The sequence below is a fragment of the Salmo trutta genome, chromosome 35 (assembly GCF_901001165.1).
Source record: "Salmo trutta chromosome 35, fSalTru1.1, whole genome shotgun sequence".
NCBI classification, from domain to species: Eukaryota; Metazoa; Chordata; class Actinopteri; order Salmoniformes; family Salmonidae; genus Salmo; species Salmo trutta.
This window is the reverse complement of record NC_042991.1, coordinates 33,544,124-33,566,319: the sequence shown is the minus strand read 5'-3', so window position 1 is coordinate 33,566,319 and position 22,196 is coordinate 33,544,124. Positions and strand designations below refer to the sequence as shown.

General features: G+C 44.8%; 1 protein-coding gene across 2 annotated transcripts in view; it reads right to left on the bottom strand.

The window, feature by feature from the left end:
• The window catches only part of ccdc85cb (coiled-coil domain containing 85C, b), a 95,373-nt gene extending 74,514 nt beyond the window's left edge, over window positions 1–20,859 (bottom strand). For both annotated transcript variants that reach the window (XM_029734323.1, XM_029734324.1), the window contains exon 1: window positions 19,400–20,859. In XM_029734323.1, coding sequence (XP_029590183.1) covers window positions 19,400–20,129 — 730 coding nt within the window. In that variant the 5' untranslated portion in view covers window positions 20,130–20,859. The remainder of the gene's footprint in view (window positions 1–19,399) is intronic.
• Between the last annotated feature and the right edge of the window lie 1,337 nt (window positions 20,860–22,196).

Here is a 22,196-nt window from a genome sequence, read left to right as displayed (position 1 = left end):
TCGGTTAGGACATCTACTTTGTGCATGACACAAGTCATTTTTCCAACAATTGTTTACAGACAGATTATTACACTTATACTGTATCACAATTCCAGTGGGTCAGAAGTTTACATACACTAAGTTGACTGTGCATTTAAACAGCTTGGAAAATTCCAGAAAATTATGTCATGGCTTTAGAAGCTTCTGATAGGTTAATTGACATCATTTGAGTTAATTGGAGGTGTACCTGTGGATGTATTTCAAGGCCTACCTTCAAACTCAGTGCCTCTTTGCTTGACATCATGGGAAAATCAAAAGAAATCAGCCAAGACCTCAGAACAACAATTGTAGACCTCAACAAGTCTGGTTCATCCTTTCCAAACGCCTGAAGGTACCACATTCATCTGTACAAACAATAGTACACAACTATAAACACCATGGGACCACGCAGCCATCATACCGCTCAGGAAGGAGATGCGTTCTGTCTCCTAGAGATGAACGTACTTTGGTGCGAAAAGTGCAAATCAATCCCAGAACAACAGCAAAGGACCTTGTGAAGATGCTGGAGGAAACAGGTACAAAAGTATCTATATCCACAGTAAAACAAGTCCTATATCGACATAACTTGAAAGGCCGCTCAGCAAGGAAGAAGCCACTGCTCCAAAACCGACATAAAAAAGACCGACTACGGTTTGCAACTGCACATGGGGACAAAGATTGTACTTTTTGGAGAAATGTTCTCTGGTCTGATTAAACAAAAATAGAACTGTTTGGCCATAATGACCATCGTTATGTTTGGAGGAAAAAGGGGGAGGCTTGCAAGCTGAAGAACACCATCCCAACTGTGAAGCCCGGGGCTGGCAGCATCATGTTGTGGGGGTGCTTTGCTGCAGGAGGAACTGGTGCACTTCACAAAATAGATGGCATCATGAGGTAAGAAAATTATGTGGATATATTTAAGCAACATCTCAAGACATCAATCAGGAAGTTAAAGCTTTGTCGCAAATGGGTCTTCCAAATGGACAACGACCCCAAGTATACTTCGTTGTGGCAAAATGGCTTAAGGACAACAAAGTCAAGGTATTGGAGTGGCCATCACAAAGCCCTGACCTCAATCCAATAGAAAATGTGGGGGCAGAACAGAAAAGGCGTGTGCGAGCAAGGAGGCCTACAAACCTGACTCAGTTACACCAGCTCTGTCAGGAGGCATGGGCCAAAATTCACCCAATTTATTGTGGGAAGCTTGTGGAAGGCTACCCGAAACATTTGACAAATTAAACAATTTAAAGGTAATGTTACCAAATACTAATTGAGTGTATGTGAACTTCTGACCCACTGGGAATGTAATGAAATAAATCATTATCTCTATTATTATTTTGACATTTCACATTCTTAAAATAAAGTGTTGATCATAACTGACCTAAGACAGGGAATTTTTACTTGGACTAAATGTCAGGAATTGTGAAAAACTGAGTTTAAATGTATTTGGCTAAGGTGTATGTAAACTTCCAACTTCAACTGTACGTACAGTCACTGTGGGGACGACGTCGTCGATGCACTTATTGATGAAGCCAGTGACTGATGTGATGTACTCTTCAATGCCATCGGAAGAATCCCGGAACATATTCCAGTCTGCGCTAGCAAAACAGTCCTGTAGCTTAGCATCTGTGTCATCTGACTACTTCCTTATTGACTGAAACACTGGTGCTTCCTGCTTTAGTTTTTGCTTGTAAGCAGGAATTAGGGGGATAGAATTTTGGTCAGATTTACTAAGTGGAGGGCGAGGGAGAGCTTTGTACGCATCTCTGTGTGTGGAGTAAAGGTGGTCTATAGTTTTTTCCACTCTGGATGCACATTTAACATGCTGGTAGAAATTGGACCGCAGCGTGAAGGAAAAGCAAAGCAGCCAACAAGTGCTCAGCATATGTGGGAATTCCTTCAAGACTTTTGGAAAAGCAGATTAACTGCCTTGCTCAGGGACAGAACGACAGATTTTTATCTTGTCAGCAAGTGCAGGTGGTGAGATTAATAATAAACGGAAACATAGCCCAATACAAGAAACACGAGAAGCGTGTAGACATGAAACACATAGTCAATACTGCCTGGGGAATGGAACTAAGGAGGTGACATAAATAGGCGAGGTAATCAGTGAAGTGATGGAGTCCAGGTGTGCCTATTAATGGAGTCCAAGTGTGCCTAATGATGAAACGCAGGTGCGCATGATGATGAATGCCAGGTGCGCATAATGATGAATGCCAGGTGAGTGTAATGATGAATGCCAGGTGCGCGTAATGATGAATGCCAGGTGCGCGTAATGATGAATGCCAGGACAGGTGGTTAGTAAACCGGTGAAGTCGAATGCCGTAGGGGAAGAGCGGGAGTAGACGTGACATCTAAAATGTAGAAAATAGTACAAAATAGAGAAAAAACATGAAATGTGTAGGTGTGTCCAAACATTTGACTGGTACTGTAAATCTACAGTATCTATCCAGTAGGTCATTTAGTAATTTAACTAATAGCCTATATACTCTGATCAGTCTCACACAGTATATCTATACATTCAGTAGTCTTGTCATCTGGACTAGTATAATTACTCTACTCCTCACTGGCTGTGGTTTATGGGCTGGGTGGTTTATGGGCTGGGTGGTTTATGGGCTGGGTGGTTTATGGGCTGGGTGGTTTATGGGCTGGGTGGTTTATGGGCTGGGTGGTTTATGGGCTGGGTGGTTGATGGACTGGGTGGTTTATGGGCTGGGTGGTTTATGGGCTGGGTGGTTTATGGGCTGGGTGGTTTATGGGCTGGATGGTTTATGGGCTGGGTGGTTTATGGGCTGGGTGGTTTATGGGCTGGGTGGTTGATGGACTGGGTGGTTGATGGACTGGGTGGTTTATGGGCTGGGTGGTTTATGGGCTGGGTGGTTGATGGACTGGGTGGTTTATGGGCTGGGTGGTTTATGGGCTGGATGGTTTATGGGCTGGGTGGTTTATGGGCTGGGTGGTTTATGGGCTGGGTGGTTGATGGACTGGGTGGTTGATGGACTGGGTGGTTTATGGGCTGGGTGGTTTATGGGCTGGGTGGTTTATGGGCTGGGTGGTTGATGGACTGGGTGGTTGATGGACTGGGTGGTTTATGGACTGGGTGCTCTACTGACCAGGGCCTAGAACCTCATTCTGTCGGATGGGAGCTGCGCTGATTGGAATGAATGAACAGATCAGACAGCAGGTTCAGGGACAGATAGAGAGAGAGGGAGATAGAGAGACAGAGGGAGAAAGAGAGAGAGAGAAAAGAAAGGGAGACCCACTTCCACCATTGTTTGTCCAGGAATGCAACCTATGCGTGACATCCTGACAGACAGCTTGTGTGTTTTCTACAATACCCAGCTGAGAGGTTCCCTCTGTTGATCTGTGTCTTCATCTTCTATGGCTCCCTGTGGGTCTCTCTATCTCGCATATCAACAGGACCGCCTAGTCAGTGATGTAGTGTACTGTACCAGCATTGAGGTGAGGTGAGGACTAGTCAGTGATGTAGTGTACTGTACCAGCCTTGAGGTGAGGCGAGGACTAGTCAGTGATGTAGTGTACTGTACCAGCATTGAGGTGGGGCGAGGACTAGTCAGTACTGTAGTGTACTGTACCAGCATTGAGGTGGGGCGAGGACTAGTCAGTACTGTAGTGTACTGTACCAGCATTGAGGTGGGGCGAGGACTAGTCAGTGATGCAGTGTACTGTACCAGCCTTGAGGTGAGGCGAGGACTAGTCAGTACTGTAGTGTACTGTACCAGCATTGAGGTGGGGCGAGGACTAGTCAGTGATGTAGCGTACTGTACCAGCATTGAGGTGGGGCGAGGACTAGTCAGTACTGTAGTGTACTGTACCAGCATTGAGGTGGGGCGAGGACTAGTCAGTACTGTAGTGTACTGTACCAGCCTTGAGGTGAGGCGAGGACTAGTCAGTGATGTAGTGTACTGTACCAGCATTGAGGTGGGGCGAGGACTAGTCAGTGATGTAGTGTACTGTACCAGCATTGAGGTGGGGCGAGGACTAGTCAGTACTGTAGTGTACTGTACCAGCATTGAGGTGGGGCGAGGACTAGTCAGTGATGTAGTGTACTGTACCAGCATTGAGGTGAGGTGAGGACTAGTCAGTGATGTAGTGTACTGTACCAGCATTGAGGTGAGGCGAGGACTAGTCAGTGATGTAGTGTACTGTACCAGCATTGAGGTGGGGCGAGGACTAGTCAGTGATGTAGTGTACTGTACCAGCATTGAGGTGGGGCGAGGACTAGTCAGTGATGTAGTGTACTGTACCAGCATTGAGGTGAGGCGAGGACTAGTCAGTGATGTAGTGTACTGTACCAGCATTGAGGTGGGGCGAGGACTAGTCAGTGATGTAGTGTACTGTACCAGCATTGAGGTGGGGCGAGGACTAGTCAGTACTGTAGTGTACTGTACCAGCATTGAGGTGGGGCGAGGACTAGTCAGTGATGTAGTGTACTGTACCAGCATTGAGGTGGGGTGAGGACTAGTCAGTGATGTAGTGTACTGTACCAGCATTGAGGTGGGGCGAGGACTAGTCAGTGATGTAGTGTACTGTACCAGCATTGAGGTGGGGCGAGGACTAGTCAGTACTGTAGTGTACTGTACCAGCATTGAGGTGGGGCGAGGACTAGTCAGTGATGTAGTGTACTGTACCAGCATTGAGGTGGGGCGAGGACTAGTCAGTGATGTAGTGTACTGTACCAGCATTGAGGTGGGGCGAGGACTAGTCAGTGCTGTAGTGTACTGTACCAGCATTGAGGTGGGGCGAGGACTAGTCAGTGATGTAGTGTACTGTACCAGCATTGAGGTGGGGCGAGGACTAGTCAGTGATGTAGTGTACTGTACCAGCATTGAGGTGGGGCGAGGACTAGTCAGTGATGTAGTGTACTGTACCAGCATTGAGGTGGGGCGAGGACTAGTCAGTGATGTAGTGTACTGTACCAGCATTGAGGTGGGGCGAGGACTAGTCAGTGATGTAGTGTACTGTACCAGCATTGAGGTGGGGCGAGGACTAGTCAGTGATGTAGTGTACTGTACCAGCCTTGAGGTGGGGCGAGGACTAGTCAGTGATGTAGTGTACTGTACCAGCATTGAGGTGGGGCGAGGACTAGTCAGTGATGTAGTGTACTGTACCAGCATTGAGGTGGGGCGAGGACTAGTCAGTGATGTAGTGTACTGTACCAGCATTGAGGTGGGGCGAGGACTAGTCAGTGATGTAGTGTACTGTACCAGCATTGAGGTGGGGCGAGGACTAGTCAGTACTGTAGTGTACTGTACCAGCATTGAGGTGGGGCGAGGACTAGTCAGTGATGTAGTGTACTGTACCAGCATTGAGGTGGGGCGAGGACTAGTCAGTGATGTAGTGTACTGTACCAGCATTGAGGTGGGGCGAGGACTAGTCAGTGATGTAGTGTACTGTACCAGCTTTGAGGTGGGGCAGTACATTACCATGAAAAATGGACCATTGAAAAACAAATCAAATTGTATTGGTCACATACACACATTTAGCAGAGTCTAAGAATACTGAAATCTGAAGGCAGAATAATGTGTCTAAGGCTGGATAAACAGGATACGAGCAATAGAAACATCCCATTCCTGTCTGCTTATGTTTCCGCCCCAACCAGTCAGAACTAGATGACAGAGAGCAGAATGGAAAACAACACTGCTGTGAAGTCCATATGAAAAAAGTACACAATGAAACTCAATGTTTTGTTCGACTGGTGATGTTTCATATCTTCCAAATGTTTATCTTATAAGCATATTAGTAATAGTCTAATGGGGATATTGAAAACTAAATAGGCAGCTTTAAAAAAAAAAAACGTTAACCAGAACTTAACCAGAATTTGTAGTGCTGTAATAAACCATGAATACTTGAGCAGTGCTTTTAACATATTTAGTTACTCCATCTCCGTTCTCTTTCCTTCAGGCCTATTTGTTCAACAGAACATGTACACAGACTGTCTCTATAGACTCTCTACTTCTCAATGAATCACTGCCACTTGTCTTTGCTGACTTAATTACTTTTTTTAACTGGAGAGAAGCCCATTCAGGTAGGCTAGGCTCACAGGAGAGTTGCCACACAGCTGAGCCAGGTGAGTGAATAGCCTCACCTTCTCAAGGTGTGGCATTACACACCAACACAGTTCAACTAATATAGACTGAATGGCTGTGGAGGGGAGCTAGAAGCAATAGGTGAGACAGGTGAATGTGAGATGCTGACTCATGTCCTGAGATGAATACAGAGTGACAGAATAAAAAATATATATATATATTTAACTAGGTCACGTCAGTTAAGAACAAATTCATATTTACAATGACGGCCTACACCCGCCAAACCCGGACGATGCTGGGCCAATTGTTGCGCCGCCCTATGGGACTCCCAATTACAGCCAGTTGTGATACAGCCTGAACCAGGGAGTCTGTAGTGACACCTCTACCACTGAGATGCAGTGCCTTAGACCGCTGCGCCACTCGGGAGCCCAAGACAGACAGACAGACAGACAGACAGACAGACAGACAGACAGACAGACAGACAGACAGACAGACAGACAGACAGACAGACAGACAGACAGACAGACAGACAGACAGACAGATTCAGGAGGTAAGCGGTGCCGGGGGGGTGGCTGCCGTTTCGAGGGCGTTGTAACTTTTTTTGTACATAATGTTTCTGCCACCATTTCTTATGACCGAAAAGAGCTTCTGTACATCTGAACAGCGATTACTCACCTCGGACTGGACAAAGATTTTTTCTTTAATGAATCGGAGGCGAAAGATTTACGGCTCCTCCCGGACCAGGCCCAAATCCACGTCACTCGCATGAAGAGGAAACGTGGATACAGGGGGCGCAGTGCCGGGTGCTTCATGAGAATTGGTCGTCGAGTGGATAATCCGCTTTTACCATCCGTCCTACTGGCGAACGTGCAATCACCAACGGGACATTAAAAACTATAATATCTCATGTTTCACCGAGTTATGGCTGAATGATGACATGGATAATATCAAGTTTGCTGGGTTTTCCGTGCATCGGCAAGACAGATCAGCAACCTTCGGTAAGACGAGCGGTGGTCTGTGTCTATTTGTCAATAACAGATACTGCGCGATCTCTAGTATTAAGGAAGTAATCTATATTTTTCGTAGCCATCTATTTACCACCACAAACCGTTGCAGGCACTAAGACCGAGCTGTATAAGGCCATAAGAAAACAAGAGAATGCTCATCCAGAAGCGGCGCTCCTAGTGACCGGGGACTTTTAATGCAGGAGACTATAAATCAGATTTACCTCATTTCTACTAGCATGTCACATGTGCAATCAGAGGGGGAAAAAACATGAGACCACCTTTACTCAACACACAGATACACGTACAAAGCTCTCCCTCGCCCTCCATTTAGCAAATCTAACCATAATTCTATCCTCCTGAATTCTGCGTACAAGCAAAAACTCAAACAGGAAGATTCAGTGACTCGCTCAATACGGAAGTGGTCAGATGAAACGGATGCTAAGCTACAGGACTGTTTTACTAGCACAGACTGGAAAACGCTCCGGGATTCATTCGATGGCATTGAGGAGTACATCACATCATTCACCGGCTTCATCAATACGTGCATCGACGATGTCTTCCCCACAGTGACCGTACGTACATATCCCAACCAGAAGCCATGGATTACAGGCAACATCCGCACTGAGCTAAAGGCTAGAGCTGCCGCTTTCAAAGAGTAGGACACAAATCCGGAAGATTAAAAGAAATGCCTTCTATGTTCGCTTCGAGGCAAGCAACACTGAACCATGCATGAGAGCACCAGCTGTTCCGGATGACTGTGTGATCACGCTCTCTGTAGCCGATGAGAGTAAGACCTTTAAACAGGTCAACAGTCACAAGGCAGCAAGGCCAGACGGGTTACCAGGACGCCTACTCAGCGCATGTGCTGACCAACTGATATCTTCAACCTCTCCCTGTAATACCTACAGCTGAAGTCGGAAGTTTACATACACTTAGGTTGGAGTCATTAAAACTCGTTTTTCAACCACTCCACAAATTTCTTGTTAACAAACTATAGTTTTGGCAAGTCAGTTAGGACATCTACTTTGTGCATGACACAAGTAATTTTTCCAACAATTGTTAACAGACAGATTATTTCACTTGTAATTCACTGTATCACAATTCCAGTGGGTCAGAAGTTTACATACACTAAACTGACTGTGCCTTTAAACAGCTTGGAAAGTTCCAGAAAATGGTGTCATGGCTTTAGAAGCTTCTGATAGGCTAATTGACATCATTTGAGTCAATTGGAGGTGTACCTGTGGATGTATTTCAAGGCCCACCTTCAAACTCAGTGCCTCTTTGCTTGACATCATGGGAAAATCAAAAGAAATCAGCCAAGCCTTCAGAAAAGAATGTGTAGACCTAGAGGAAACAGGTAAAAATGTATCTATATCCACAGTAAAATGAGTCCTATATCGACATAACCTGAAAGGCCACTCAGCAAGGAAGAAGCCACTGCTCCAAAACCGACATAAAAAAGACCGACTACGGTTTGCAACTGCACATGGGGACAAAGATCGTACTTTTTGGAGAAATGTTCTCTGGTCTGATGAAACAAAAAAAAAAATGGTACTCTCTGCCCACCAGAGAGATATATCACCATTCAGATTAGGGTGCTCCTTGGTACTCTCTGCCCACCAGAGAGATATATCACCATTCAGATTAGGGTGCTCCTTGGTACTCTCTGCCCACCAGAGAGATATATCACCATTCAGATTAGGGCTCCTTGGTACTCTCTGCCCACCATAGAGATATATCACCATGCAGATTAGGGCTCCTTGGTACTCTCTGCCCACCAGAGAGATATATCACCATTCAGATTAGGGCTCCTTGGTACTCTCTGCCCACCATAGAGATATATCACCATTCAGATTAGGGCTCCTTGGTACTCTCTGCCCACCAGAGAGATATATCACCATTCAGATTAGGGCCCCTTGGTACTCTCTGCCCACCAGAGAGATATATCACCATTCAGATTAGGGCTCCTTGGTACTCTCTGCCCACCAGAGAGATATATCACCATTCAGATTAGGACTCCTTGGTACTCTCTGCCCACCAGAGAGATAGAGAGAGAAAGATTCCAGCACAGCCAGAATGATGACCTGGTGATAAAATCTGACAGAAAAGAGGTCGAACACACACACACACACACACACACACACACACACACACACACACACACACACACACACACCGGGCCCCCAGTAATGACGCAATTAAAGCAATTATGTGTGTAGGTGTTAAAAGTCACAGTTTAAAAAGCCATTCTATTTTATGGCTTTTCTGTGTGTGACTAACAGAGTCTAATTTGAACCCAATTTAGTCCAAGAGTTTGAGTTTTATGGTGTGACTAAATTATTACTCAAAGAGTTAGTGTTCCTCTAAAAATAACATTTAAATCAACTTAATGAAACGTCAAAATGGTTTATCTTCACCATATTATTAAGAAACAGAAAGATAGCCTAGGTCTAGTTACAAAATCAAAACACTTTTTCACAGCATTGTCATTCTCTGGAGGACCCAGTTCCTAACTGAATAACACCATGGTAACCAGCGCTAACTCCCGAAAGACATAATGGATACAGAAGACGGATCATTTATCAATGTCTGTGGCCCACTGTTCTAAATCGTGGCCTTTAACTCTCAACAGAGTTTAATTCTGGTGCTGCATTCCCTAAAAACTGACACACATACACACTCACCCACACACACTTACGCACGCGCGCACACACACACACTAAAACCAAACACAGCCTGTGAGTTGGATTAACCCTTGAGGGGTCATCTGCTGCTGGGACCAGAGCAGGGCGGGTCTGTCTCTAATTAGCATATATAGCTAATGGACCAGGGGAAATAACCCTGCCACAGCTGGCCTAGAACGGTTTACTAAATCAACACTTTAAAACTGGTTTATGGCTGTCTAATCCTCATTAATAACGGCCCCAATTATACCATCAACAACAGTGATGTGATTTAGACTGCTATACTCGAGAATATATCTAGCACTGTCTTATTTACTTAAATGGAAATCAGACTTCTGCATATTAGATAAAGTGCACCAACATTTGCACTTAGGCCTATACTTTGTGTAAGAAAAATTGCTTTCTTAGCAGCTTGGTTGGGTAGTAATCCTTAGCGACTTGGTTGTGCGTGAGGTGGATTCCCAGGTAACTATGACTCATTTACAAACTACACTGACTCTCATGTACAGGCAGCAATGTAATGAAAGAGAGAGGGAGGGAGAAAGAGTGAGAGAGGGAAATAGGGTGAGGGAGGGAGAGAGAGAGTCTACTGTTTGCTGATGATCTGATGCTTCTGTCCCCAACCAAGGAGGGCCTACAGCAGCACCTAGATCTTCTGCACATATTCTGCCAGACCTGGGCCCTGACAGTAAATCTCAGTAAGACAAAAATAATGGTGTTCCAAAAAAGGTCCAGTTGCCAGGACCACAAATACAAATTCCATCTAGACACTGTTGCCGTAGAGCACACAAAAAACGATACATACCTCAGCCTAAAAACCAGTGCCACAGGTAACTTCCACAAAGCTGTGAACGAGCTGAGAAACAAGGCAAGAAGGGCCTTAGGATCTGGCAAAAAATACTTAAATCAGTTATAGAACCCATTGCCTTTTATGGTTGTGAGGTCTGGCGTCCGCTCACAAACCAAGACTTCACAAAATGGGACAAACACCAAATTGAGACTCTGCATGCCGAATTCTGCAAAAAAATCTTCAGTGTACAACATAAAACACCAAATAATGCATGCAGAGCAAAATTAGGCCGACACCCGTTAACTATCAAAATCAAGAAAAGATCTGTTAAATTCTACAACCACCTAAAAGGAAGATTCCCAAACCTTCCATAACAAAGCCATCACCTACAGAGAAATAAACCTGGAAAAGAGTCCCCTAAGCAAGCTGGTCCTGGGGCTCTGTTCACAAACACAAACAGACCCCACAGAGCCCCAGGACAGCAACACAATTAGACCCAACCAAATCATGAGAAAACAAAAAGATAATTACTTGACACAATGGAAAGAATTTTCAAAAAAACTGAGCAAACTAAAATGCTATTTGGCTCTAAACAGAGAGTACACAGTGGCAGAATACATGACCCCTGTGACTGACCCAAACTTAAGGAAAGCTTTGACTACGTACAGACTCAGTGAGCATAGCCTTGCTATTGAGAAAGGCCACTGTAGGCAGACCTGGCTCTCACGAGAAGACAGGCTATGTGCACACTGCCCACAAAATGAGGTGTAAACTGAGCTTACACTTCCTAACCTCCTGACAAATGTAGGACCATATTAGTGACATCACAGCAGCAAGATTTGTGACCTGTTGCCACAAGAAAAGGTCAACCAGTGAAGAACAAACACCATTGTAAATACAATCTGTATTTATGTTTATTTATTTTCCCTTTTGTACTTTAACTATTTGCACATCGTTACAACACTGTATATAGACATAATATGACATTTATAATGTCTTTATTCTTGTGGAACTTCTGTGAGTGTAATGTTTACTGTTAATTGTTTTTCTTTATTTCACTTTTTGTTTATTATCTACTTAACTTGCTTTGACAATGTTAACATATGTTTCCCATGGCAATAAAGCCCTTAAATTGAATTGAGAGAGAGAGAGAGATTTGATTCTTATTATTTTCATATTGTAAATATGAGCTTGGCACTGTTACATCATGCCAATAAAGAAAATTGAATTGAATTGAGTGTGAGAGAGAGAGAAAGAGAGAGAGAGAGAGAGAAGAGAGAGAGAGAGAGAGAGAGAGAGAGAGCGAGAGAGAGCGAGAGAGATAGAGAGAGAGAGAGAGAGAGAGAGAGAGAGAGGGGTCTTTGTAGGGTCAGGAATAGGGCTGGGCGGTATACCTTATTTCACTATATACCGGTATTGATGCACGGACCGGAGTTTTTACTTTACTTTCTATAGCGGTATTTCAATGCTTGGTTTGTTAAATGTGATACGCACATCCGGCTTGTATAATGTCGATTTTTGTAGTTTACTCCAGTTACTACTTGAGTCATCTCTCTCCCTCTCCTCCTGCTGCTGCATGCCGCTAACCACACCAAGCCCTGCCCCCTGTTACTCAAGGACCGCAGTTCTTCCACCATGAGCTCTTTCTTGTCGTTCACTCCACATGGTCAGATGTGATGCAACAACGATGGTGACATGCTGCTTTCCACAAGAGTTCTATACTTAAACTATTTGTTTGTGTATCTTACTGTTTGCAAACTACTGTTTGCTAATTTGTCTTTTCTTAGCAAGGTGTTGCTAAAATAATTTATGTTAGCAACTAATGCTAATCGTTAGTTAGCTGGCTAGTTTGCTAAATGTACTAAGAGTCAGAGCAAACGTAGCTAGTTAGCTAATACTGCCTGGTACCAGTGCTGATGTAGGCCTAGACAAGCATGTTTGTGCAACAGTATCTTATCAGAGAGGAATAGGCAAAACATGAATATGTTAGCTAGCTAGCTACATAAAGAAAGAAAACATTTAACGTAACATCTAATTAGGGTCACCTGGAAACAGTGACCAACACTTTGATTCCTACCCTGTCAATAATTCCTCACTGGCTTATTAATTTGTTGTCGTGTCAAACAACAATGTATTCTAGGTGCTGACCACTATATTCTAACTATAAAATTAGAATAATCATTATTGCAACATTTCACCAATTAAGTAGGCCTAGATTTTTTTGGCCCATATCATGCTGCATGGCACAGCGTGAAAATGAAAATAATCGTGCAGGAAATGCTAAAATGTATGCAAACGCTGAAAATTCTTTTAGTTTGTAGTCAGATTGAACAGTGTAAATGAAGAAAGTCCCATTGAAATCACTCAGAATTTATGTTGACACCCTAGGGTCATCATGAACCACCCAGAAAGCCTACTTAGAACATTTCTTATTCAGAAACATCAAATACTGTTAAATACTATCAAATATGTGAAGGGACCATCCTTATTTGCATATCTGTGCTATTTCAACCCAGCAGCACTAAGACACAGAGACAGACAGGTTTAGAGAAATGTATTGGTCTCATCAGGTCTGGAGCCTTACAAAAATACAAACCAGACCTCAGGACAGAACTGTAGACACACACACACACACGTACGCACACAGACATGCACACACAAAGTCACCACAATGCACTGCAAGTCTTACTGTACATGTGCAACTCAACTGCATCATATTTCAGAGCCTTGGGTGGAATCCCATTCCAGATTCCAGATTCCAGATTCGAGACCACCAATAATATAAGTGAATGCAGACAGTGGCTCCTGGAAATAGAACACAAGTGACTGCTGTACTATACACACAGAGACACGCAATATAACATGCCTATAGGCAACATAGTTTCTGTTCAGGCTCCACTCAATGCTCGGTGTCATCCCCGAACCTAGCCAGCACACGCTGAAATCAGCATGTAGCCTATATGGATGGAAGGTTAGCCTAATGCAGGCACTGACTCCTGGACATAAAACAAAAGTCACGCACGGTTGTATACATAGGGACACGCAATGTACAGTCAGTATGGTTTCAGGCATAGTTTTAGTTCAGGCTTCAATCAATCAATGATCTTTAATAACCCATCCCAGCAAAGATCTTTAATAACCCATCCCATCAAAGATATTTAATAACCCATCCCATCAAAGATCTTTAATAACCCACCCCATCAAAGATCTTTAATAACCCATCCCATCAAAGATCTTTAATAACCCATCCCATCAAAGATCTTTAATAACCCATCCCATCAAAGATCTTTAATAACCCATCCCATCAAAGATCTTTAATAACCCATTCCATGAAAGCCCATCCCAGCAAACAGAGGTCTGGAAAAAGAAGTTGCATGTAAAGCATCCATTGGTGTTCAACAGTTGTAGGCTAGGCCTATGCGGTATGCATTCCTCCATCTCTCCAGGTTAAGAAAGCTCAACTTTAGATGTGTGTGTATAGAGCTAGTTATCCCCAAGAGAAGAGGGGGTGTGTCACCAGACTCAAACTCACTCAAAAATGCAATTACACTGACAGCAGGATCCACCAGAAACCCCTCCTCTGTCTTGCTCCCCCCCCACTACTGCCAAGCCTACCCACTACTTCACCCCAGCAATACCACCACCTCTCCCTAGCCTAACCCCCCACCACCTCCCAGCCACCCCCCCACTACCAAGCCTCTTTGAAGGCCTTTTGTTTGCTTGCCTGTCTCGCGCCCCTTGCTTGCTCTCTCTCCCTCCTCTTTCTTAAGGGGTAGGAGCCAGAAATGTGGCGAGGGCTATGTGGGGGATCTTTTTGAGTGGAGACGAGGCAGAACAATAGTATTCTGTAGTTGTTGGTTGGATTCATTCTTTAAGAGCATGCCAGCTCTAGAATTCCCACTCCTCCCCTTCTTCCATCCATCTGCCCATCCTCCCACTCTGGCACAGTGGTCTCTCATTTAGCACCTCGGTAACGGTTTTAATGTTTGTCTGCTAAAGTCCCCAAGGCTTCCTTGGCATCTGGATGCCCTGACTGAAGCTACAGAACTCAGCATCCAGTCAGCAACTAACAACTGTTCCCCTTGGACTTCAAACATCAGACCTACAAATCCACTCCTCTCCTCATCCATCAGCTTGGCTCTGACTGAATGACTGACTGACTGACTGACTGACTGACTGACTGACTGACTGACTGACGGACAGACGGACTGACGGACTGACGGACGGACGGACAGACGGACGGACGAGACAGCTGGGAGAGTGGAGAGAATGTCCCCATCAAAAAGATTTCAGATGTAATTAAAAATATATATATATATTTGTATGTACAGATAGAGTAATCATACCGTACAGTGAGTCTTGTGTTGACACACAGTCCATGCCAGTCATGGAGACAAGCTACAGAGATCCAGATTGTCTGACAGTGATGAGCATAGGGTTGTACAGTACAGTGTCAGTCCAGGGCATAGACGGACGGTTTGGTTCAGGGGCTTTGCAAGAACATCACTTAGCATAACATCAGCTTAGAGAGGCTAGAGAGGTGAGCCCTGCCCAGCCCCATTCCGCCACAGGCAGACAAGCACACACAATATTGCTGTTACGCAATGATGCACAAACATGGCCCAAAAAAATGTGTTTGTGTGCAGATTAAAAACAGCTCCGCTTGCTAACATGCTGCTAGGATACGGTATATATACCTTCAGGGTTTTAAGATTCTAGAATTCCTGGAATATCAAAAGACACCAGCTGTGGAATCCGAACGATATTTCCTTGAGGAAGTGCACCCGTGTTGCGTTACTAAAACCAACGAATCAGAGGCTGGATTTAGGCGGCCTGTCTGTTTGTATGCTACAGCACGAAACAGACTGTATCCTAAATAACAAATCATTGTGGTGTGGGTGTGTGTGTGTGTGTGTGTGTGAGTGAATGAGTGAGTGAGTGAGTGAGTGAGTGAGTGAGTGAGTGAGTGAGTGAGTGAGTGAGTGAGTGAGTGAGTGAGTGAGTGAGAGTGCATACGTGAGCGTGGGTGGGGTAATGGTGGTGATGTGCAGATTAAACTAGGCTTAGCATCCTATTTCATTATGGTATTTCATCCAACACTCTGCTAAAGCCTGGGTATTTAGGTCTTAGAACAGCGCATTGATTTCTAGTCCGCTTGATGCATTTCAAATGTCCCCTAAGCAGAGAGACAGAGACCCTTAGCAGAGAGAGAGGAAGAGAGGGAGAGAGTACAGAGGCATAGAGACACACAGAGAGAGAGAGAGAGACCCTTAGCAGAGAGAAAGACCCTTAGCAGAAAGAAGAAGAGAGAGAGAGAGTACAGAGGCACAGAGAGAGAGAGAGAGAGAGAGAGAGAGAGAGAGAGAGACAAACATCCAATCGAAATACTGCATACAGAGTTTTGCAAGACTACATTGCAAGTGCAAAGAAAAACTCATGTAGATCAGAATTGGGCCAATACCCCCTCCATATTTGAATAGAAAAAAGAGCCATCAAATTGTACAACCATCTAAAAACAAGTGACCCCAAAACATTTCATCACACAGCCCTACAATGTCAAGAGATGGAACAAGAGAACAGTCCCCTCAGCCAGCTGGTTCTGAAGCTCACATCACTAACCAAACCAACCACATAGAGCCTCAGGACAGCACTCAGAAAGTCTGGCCCAACCAAATCATCACAAAACAAAAATTAAAATATATCACCGATTGGAAAGACACCACAAAAAATCTAAGTAAACTTCAATGCTATTTGTCTCTAAACAGACAGTACATGGTGGCAGATTATCTGACCACTGTGACTGATAGAAAACTGAGGGAAACACTGACTAGGTACAGACTCAGTGAGGACAGTCTGGCTATAGAGACCGGTCGTCACAGACAAACCTGGCTGCCCAGAGAGGACAGTCTGGCTATAGAGACAGGTCGTCACAGACAAACCTGGCTGCCCAGAGAGGACAGTCTGGCTATAGAGACAGGTCGTCACAGACAAACCTGGCTGCCCAGAGAGGACAGTCTGGCTGCCCAGAGAGGACAGTCTGGCTATAGAGACCGGTCGTCACAGACACACCTGGCTGCCCAGAGAGGACAGTCTGGCTATAGAGACCAGTCGTCACAGACAAACCTGGCTGACCAGAGAGGACAGTCTGGCTGCCCAGAGAGGACAGTCTGGCTATAGAGACCGGTCGTCACAGACAAACCTGGCTGACCAGAGAGGACAGTCTGGCTGCCCAGAGAGGACAGGCTGTGCTCACTCTGCTCCAGGGGAGAGGTAGAGACAGAGCTGCATTTCCTATTACACTGTGACAAATACTCAGACATAAGAGAATATTTCTTTCCCCAAATTTTAATTCATTACAAAAAATTTGAATCTATAAAAGCTGAAGAAAAGACTACATGTTTTGGCAGCCAAATAAATATGTGTCCTCTTGCTACAACCTGAGGGACAGCCAGTGAAAATATAATGCAATGTAATGTCAATGATATTTCCCATTTTGTTTTGTCTTTCATACCATGTCATGGGGCTTCTCAGTCACATTACTGCCTTACAACTGTTGCTTTAATGGATTATTATTCTCATTGATATTGATGCCTTATTGCTGTTGGTCACACTATTTTTTGTTATATGTATACTTTGACAATGTAACTAATTTAACTTATCATGTCAATAAAGTCTCCTGAATTGAATTGAAATTGAGAGAGAGACCGTAAGCAGGCCAGAGACAAAGAGAGAGAGAGAGAGAGAGAGAGAGAGACAGAGAGAGAGAGAAAGAGAGAGAGAGAGAGAGAGAGAGAGAGCGAGAGAGAGAGAGAGAGAGAGAGAAAGCGAGAGAGAGAGAGAGAGAGAGAGAGAGAGAGAGAAAGCGAGAGAGAGAGAGAGAGAGAGAGAGAGAGAGAAAGAGAGAGAGAGAGAGAGAGAGAGAGAGAAAGAGAGAGAAAAAGAGAGAGAGAGAAAGACAGCTCCTCAAGAGCCAAAGACAACAGTGATAATCAGTGAACTCATCCAAAATCTATTTGCCTGAGCCCTTCTAAAAGCGATTAAAATAGTCTGTTCTTCTTCCTTCAGGGCCGTGATACTCAGTGACCTAATTCACCACACATCAATCTGATGGTAGGACACTGAAGAGGCTACTTAGGCATCCATTGTGTGTGTGTGTGTGTGTGTGTGTGTGTGTGTGTGTGTGTGTGTGTGTGTGTGTGTGTGTGTGTGTGTGTGTGTGTGTGTGTGTGTGTGTGTGTGTGTGTGTGTGTGTACATGTGTTACAGTAAGCATCCCAATCATGACTTCATGTCAGGATGAGAAGAGGATTTAAACACAGCAGCAGTTAGGTAATCACAACAATAATAATAGTTTAGTCCGACACATATGTTGCTGGCTGTCTGTCGGGGAGAAAAACAGTCAGTCATATGGCAGGTTGATCCACTGCTGTGCGGGCCTTGACTGGATCCGTCTGGAGGAGGGAGGGGTACTCAGGCCTGGGCAGCATCACTGTCCAACGTCTCTGTGTTATGATAGATGGTCAGTCTGTCTGAATGGTCAGTCTGTCTGAAGGGTCAGTCTGTCTGAATGGTCGGTCTGTCTGAATGGTCAGTCTGTCTGAAGGGTCAGTCTGTCTGAAGGGTCAGTCTGTCTGAAAGGTCAGTCTGTCTGAAGGGTCAGTCTGTCTGAAAGGTCAGTCTGTCTGAAAGGTCAGTCTGTCTGAAAGGTCAGTCTGTCTGAATGGTCAGTCTGTCTGAATGGTCAGTCTGTCTGAAAGGTCAGTCTGTCTGAAGGGTCAGTCTGTCTGAAAGGTCAGTCTGTCTGAAGGGTCAGTCTGTCTGAATGGTCAGTCTGTCTGAAGGGTCAGTCTGTCTGAATGGTCAGTCTGTCTGAATGGTCGGTCTGTCTGAATGGTCGGTCTGTCTGAAGGGTCAGTCTGTCTGAATGGTCAGTCTGTCTGAATGGTCAGTCTGTCTGAAAGGTCAGTCTGTCTGAAGGGTCAGTCTGTCTGAAAGGTCAGTCTGTCTGAAGGGTCAGTCTGTCTGAATGGTCAGTCTGTCTGAAGGGTCAGTCTGTCTGAAGGGTCAGTCTGTCTGAATGGTCAGTCTGTCTGAATGGTCGGTCTGTCTGAATGGTCGGTCTGTCTGAAGGGTCAGTCTGTCTGAATGGTCGGTCTGTCTGAAGGGTCGGTCTGTCTGAAGGGTCGGTCTGTCTGAATGGTCGGTCTGTCTGAAGGGTCAGTCTGTCTGAAGGGTCAGTCTGTCTGAATGGTCAGTCTGTCTGAAGGGTCAGTCTGTCTGAAGGTCAGTCTGTCTGAATGGTCGGTCTGTCTGAATGGTCAGTCTGTCTGAAGGGTCAGTCTGTCTGAATGGTCAGTCTGTCTGAAGGGTCAGTCTGTCTGAAAGGTCAGTCTGTCTGAAGGGTCAGTCTGTCTGAATGGTCGGTCTGTCTGAATGGTCGGTCTGTCTGAAGGGTCGGTCTGTCTGAATGGTCGGTCTGTCTGAAAGGTCAGTCTGTCTGAAGGGTCAGTCTGTCTCAGAGTCATATAGTGATGGCTCTGCTTTTTTAGTCCCTACTGCTGGTGGAACGTCTAATTCAAATCTTAAAAAGTACTTAGTTTACAGCAGGTATTCAGTGCAGCGAAATGCTTACTTGCAAGCTCCCTCAACAATGCAGTACAAATATCAATAATAATGATATCCCCCGTTCTCCTATGCATTTAACATCCCAGCTCACACCCGGCTGGTATGGATCATTGAGATGGCCTATGTACAGGTGTGTACAGGTGTGTACAGGTGCATACAGATGTGTGGACTGATGTAGGCCATTAAAAGTGTATGGCAGGTGTGTATTACAGGTGTATAAACTTACCATTGAGTCCATTAGGGATGCTCCTGTGATGGTGTGGCGCTGACAGGTCATCCATGGACCTCCTCTGGAAGGTGCTGCCCAGCTTGCCTTCCCTCTCCGCGGGCAGCTTGTGTATGTGGTTGTGGCTGTGGTGGTGGTCGGGGCTACCTGCGCTCCCAGTGCTGGAGGTACTACTGCCATCCCCGAAGTCCCGAACTATCCCTGTCCCGCCGTTCAGGTTGGTGAGGCTGGACTGAGAGTCTATGGAGCTCCGGGAACCGGCTCCGTTCCTCTCTTCATCCAGCATGAAGATGATCTCCTTCAGGTCCGTGTTGTCGCGCACCACTGTCTCCTGGTTGGCCTCGAGCTCTTTGAGCTTTAGCTGGTAGGTGCCCACCTCCTTCCACATGGCGTTCGCGGAGTACCGGCCAAACCGCTGCCACTCCCGGGACAGCTTCTTGCCCTTCTGCCGGTCGTCGTCTAGGAAGCAGCAGAGCTCGCGGAGCTCGTTGTTGTCGTCCTGGAGCTTCTGGTTGATCTCCTTCAGGTTGCGGATCTCATGCAGGTGCACCTGCAGCCTCCGGTTAACGTCTTTCATCATGTTGCCGTGCTCGATCATCAGGTATAACTTCTCGCTGTCCACTCTCCTTAGTCTGTTGACCAGCTGCTCCTTGCCCCATTGCAGCAGCTCTTCGTCCGGTAGCTGATTCAGATCTGGCTCATTGGGTCCCTCGGACGGGTTTTTAGCCATTTCTCCGTCGGGTCTGTGCTCTCTCCTCGGTCCAATAACGGTACGGAAATAAGATGGATTTTTAGGCTAAACTAGCCGAGTCTCAATTGTGGAATTGTATTGAAATGTGAATACATGATACGGAAATGATGCTAAGAGTGGCACTTCGGATGGAAAAGTTCAATTAAACAAATTAGAATGGCAATGAGATGTTGGCTGTGGCAACCATGCAGAAGACTGCAGGCACAACTCTTTCAAAAAAGATCCCTGTCCAATCTTTGCAGTGCTTCTTGGTATTTTTTCATTCGTTCATAAATTGTGTATATATTGTGTAAAAACAAAACAAGCGAATGTTTACTGATCAAATCTCCATCACTCATCTGAGAACCGTCAGGAGAACCCTGAGCATCCCAACACATGTGCACGTCGTGCTCCGCACGTTCCACCGTGGAAGAAAATAACGAAAATATAGAATTATTCCGATAAAAATCCAACAGAAATGTGCGCTTGCAAGGAATAAAAAAACTATTCTTAGTCCTATATTTACTATACCAGCATGTTGCTTTTCCGAGACAACGGAAACGAACGAATTTTACAACAGACACAGTGCTCGAGCTCTTTCAAAGATAAGCCTTTTTTCCCCGAAGTGGTGACTGGTGAGTGAGTGCCTTGGCAGCGGATTGAATCCCGGAGCTCGTTGATAATTTGCACGGTCCTCCCCCGCTTCCGCAGACTGTAGAGTAGCGCAGACTCGGGTTTGAAATGGTACACTAGGATCTCGGTCAAGACGGCCAATCAAGACGCAGCCAGGTAGAGAGATGGAGAGCGTGCCAACTCCATGCAAAGAATGGGCCAATAAGGAACTTCACACGTTATGAGGTGAAAATACATGCATTATCAATATAATTAATAAAATGGGTCTGTTTTGAAAATAACAATCTGTAATTGAAATGGTCAGTTCCAGTTGATTTGAGACAGGAATAGAAATTCAACAGAATAATTATGAAAATAGACCACTAGATACTTTTTAGTATTTTTTTCTAAAACAACCTTGTCAATGGTTCATTTTGAAAACTACAGCATGATTACATCTATGATTTCTATATGATCTGCTATAACCATGTTATAAACATGATGACACCAGCCAGCGTAGTCATAGTCTGCTCGGCGCCAAGTCTAGGTCCAAGAGGCTTTTAAACAGCTTCTACCCCCAAGCCATTAAACTCCTGAACATCTAATCAAATGGCTACCCAGACTACTTGCATTATCTATTATCTAGTCACTTTAATAACTCTACCTACATGTACATATTACCTCAATTACCTCGACACCGGTGCCCCCGCACATTGGCACATTACTGCTGCTCGTTAATTATTTGTTATTCTTATCTCTTACTTTTCTTTGGTATTTTCTTAAAACTGCATTGTTGGTTGTCTATAAACATGTTATTAAAGTAACACAATGAAGCACTCTTTCTTTTAGTCAACTGAATGGCATAGCCCTCTTAATTGCTATTTGCAAATGTTAGCTTTAGTCTACACATCCTTGCACTGGCATGTTGACCCAATTCCAACAATGGATACACCATTTCCAAACTTTGGACTAATTCATGAAGAAACATCAAAGCTGAGGCTACAGAGAAAAATAAATATCACACCTGATTGACTTTTCACAATGTCACCCATCATAAAAGATAGACAGACCTCTTCCACTTGCTATTCAGTCAAGAGGTGTCTAAAATGACCCATCTAGAGGTTATATGGGGCAGCAGGTAGCCTAGTGGTTAGAGCATTGGACTAGTAACCAAGAGGTTGCTAGATTGAATCCCTGAGCTGACAAGGTACAAATCTGTCGTTCTGCCCCTGAACAAGGCAGTTAACCCACTAAGCCGTCAATGAAAATAAGAATTTGTTCTTAACTGACTTGCCTAGTAAAATAAATATGGGTGTTTATAAGAAAGATTCAAAACATGAGAATCTGCAGGTTCACAGTGATGACCTTGTGGACAAAAGTATTGTAACTTTCTGGAGCTCAGTGATGTTTGGTCAATTATTTTATTAAAATATAGTAAATTCACTCCAACAGATG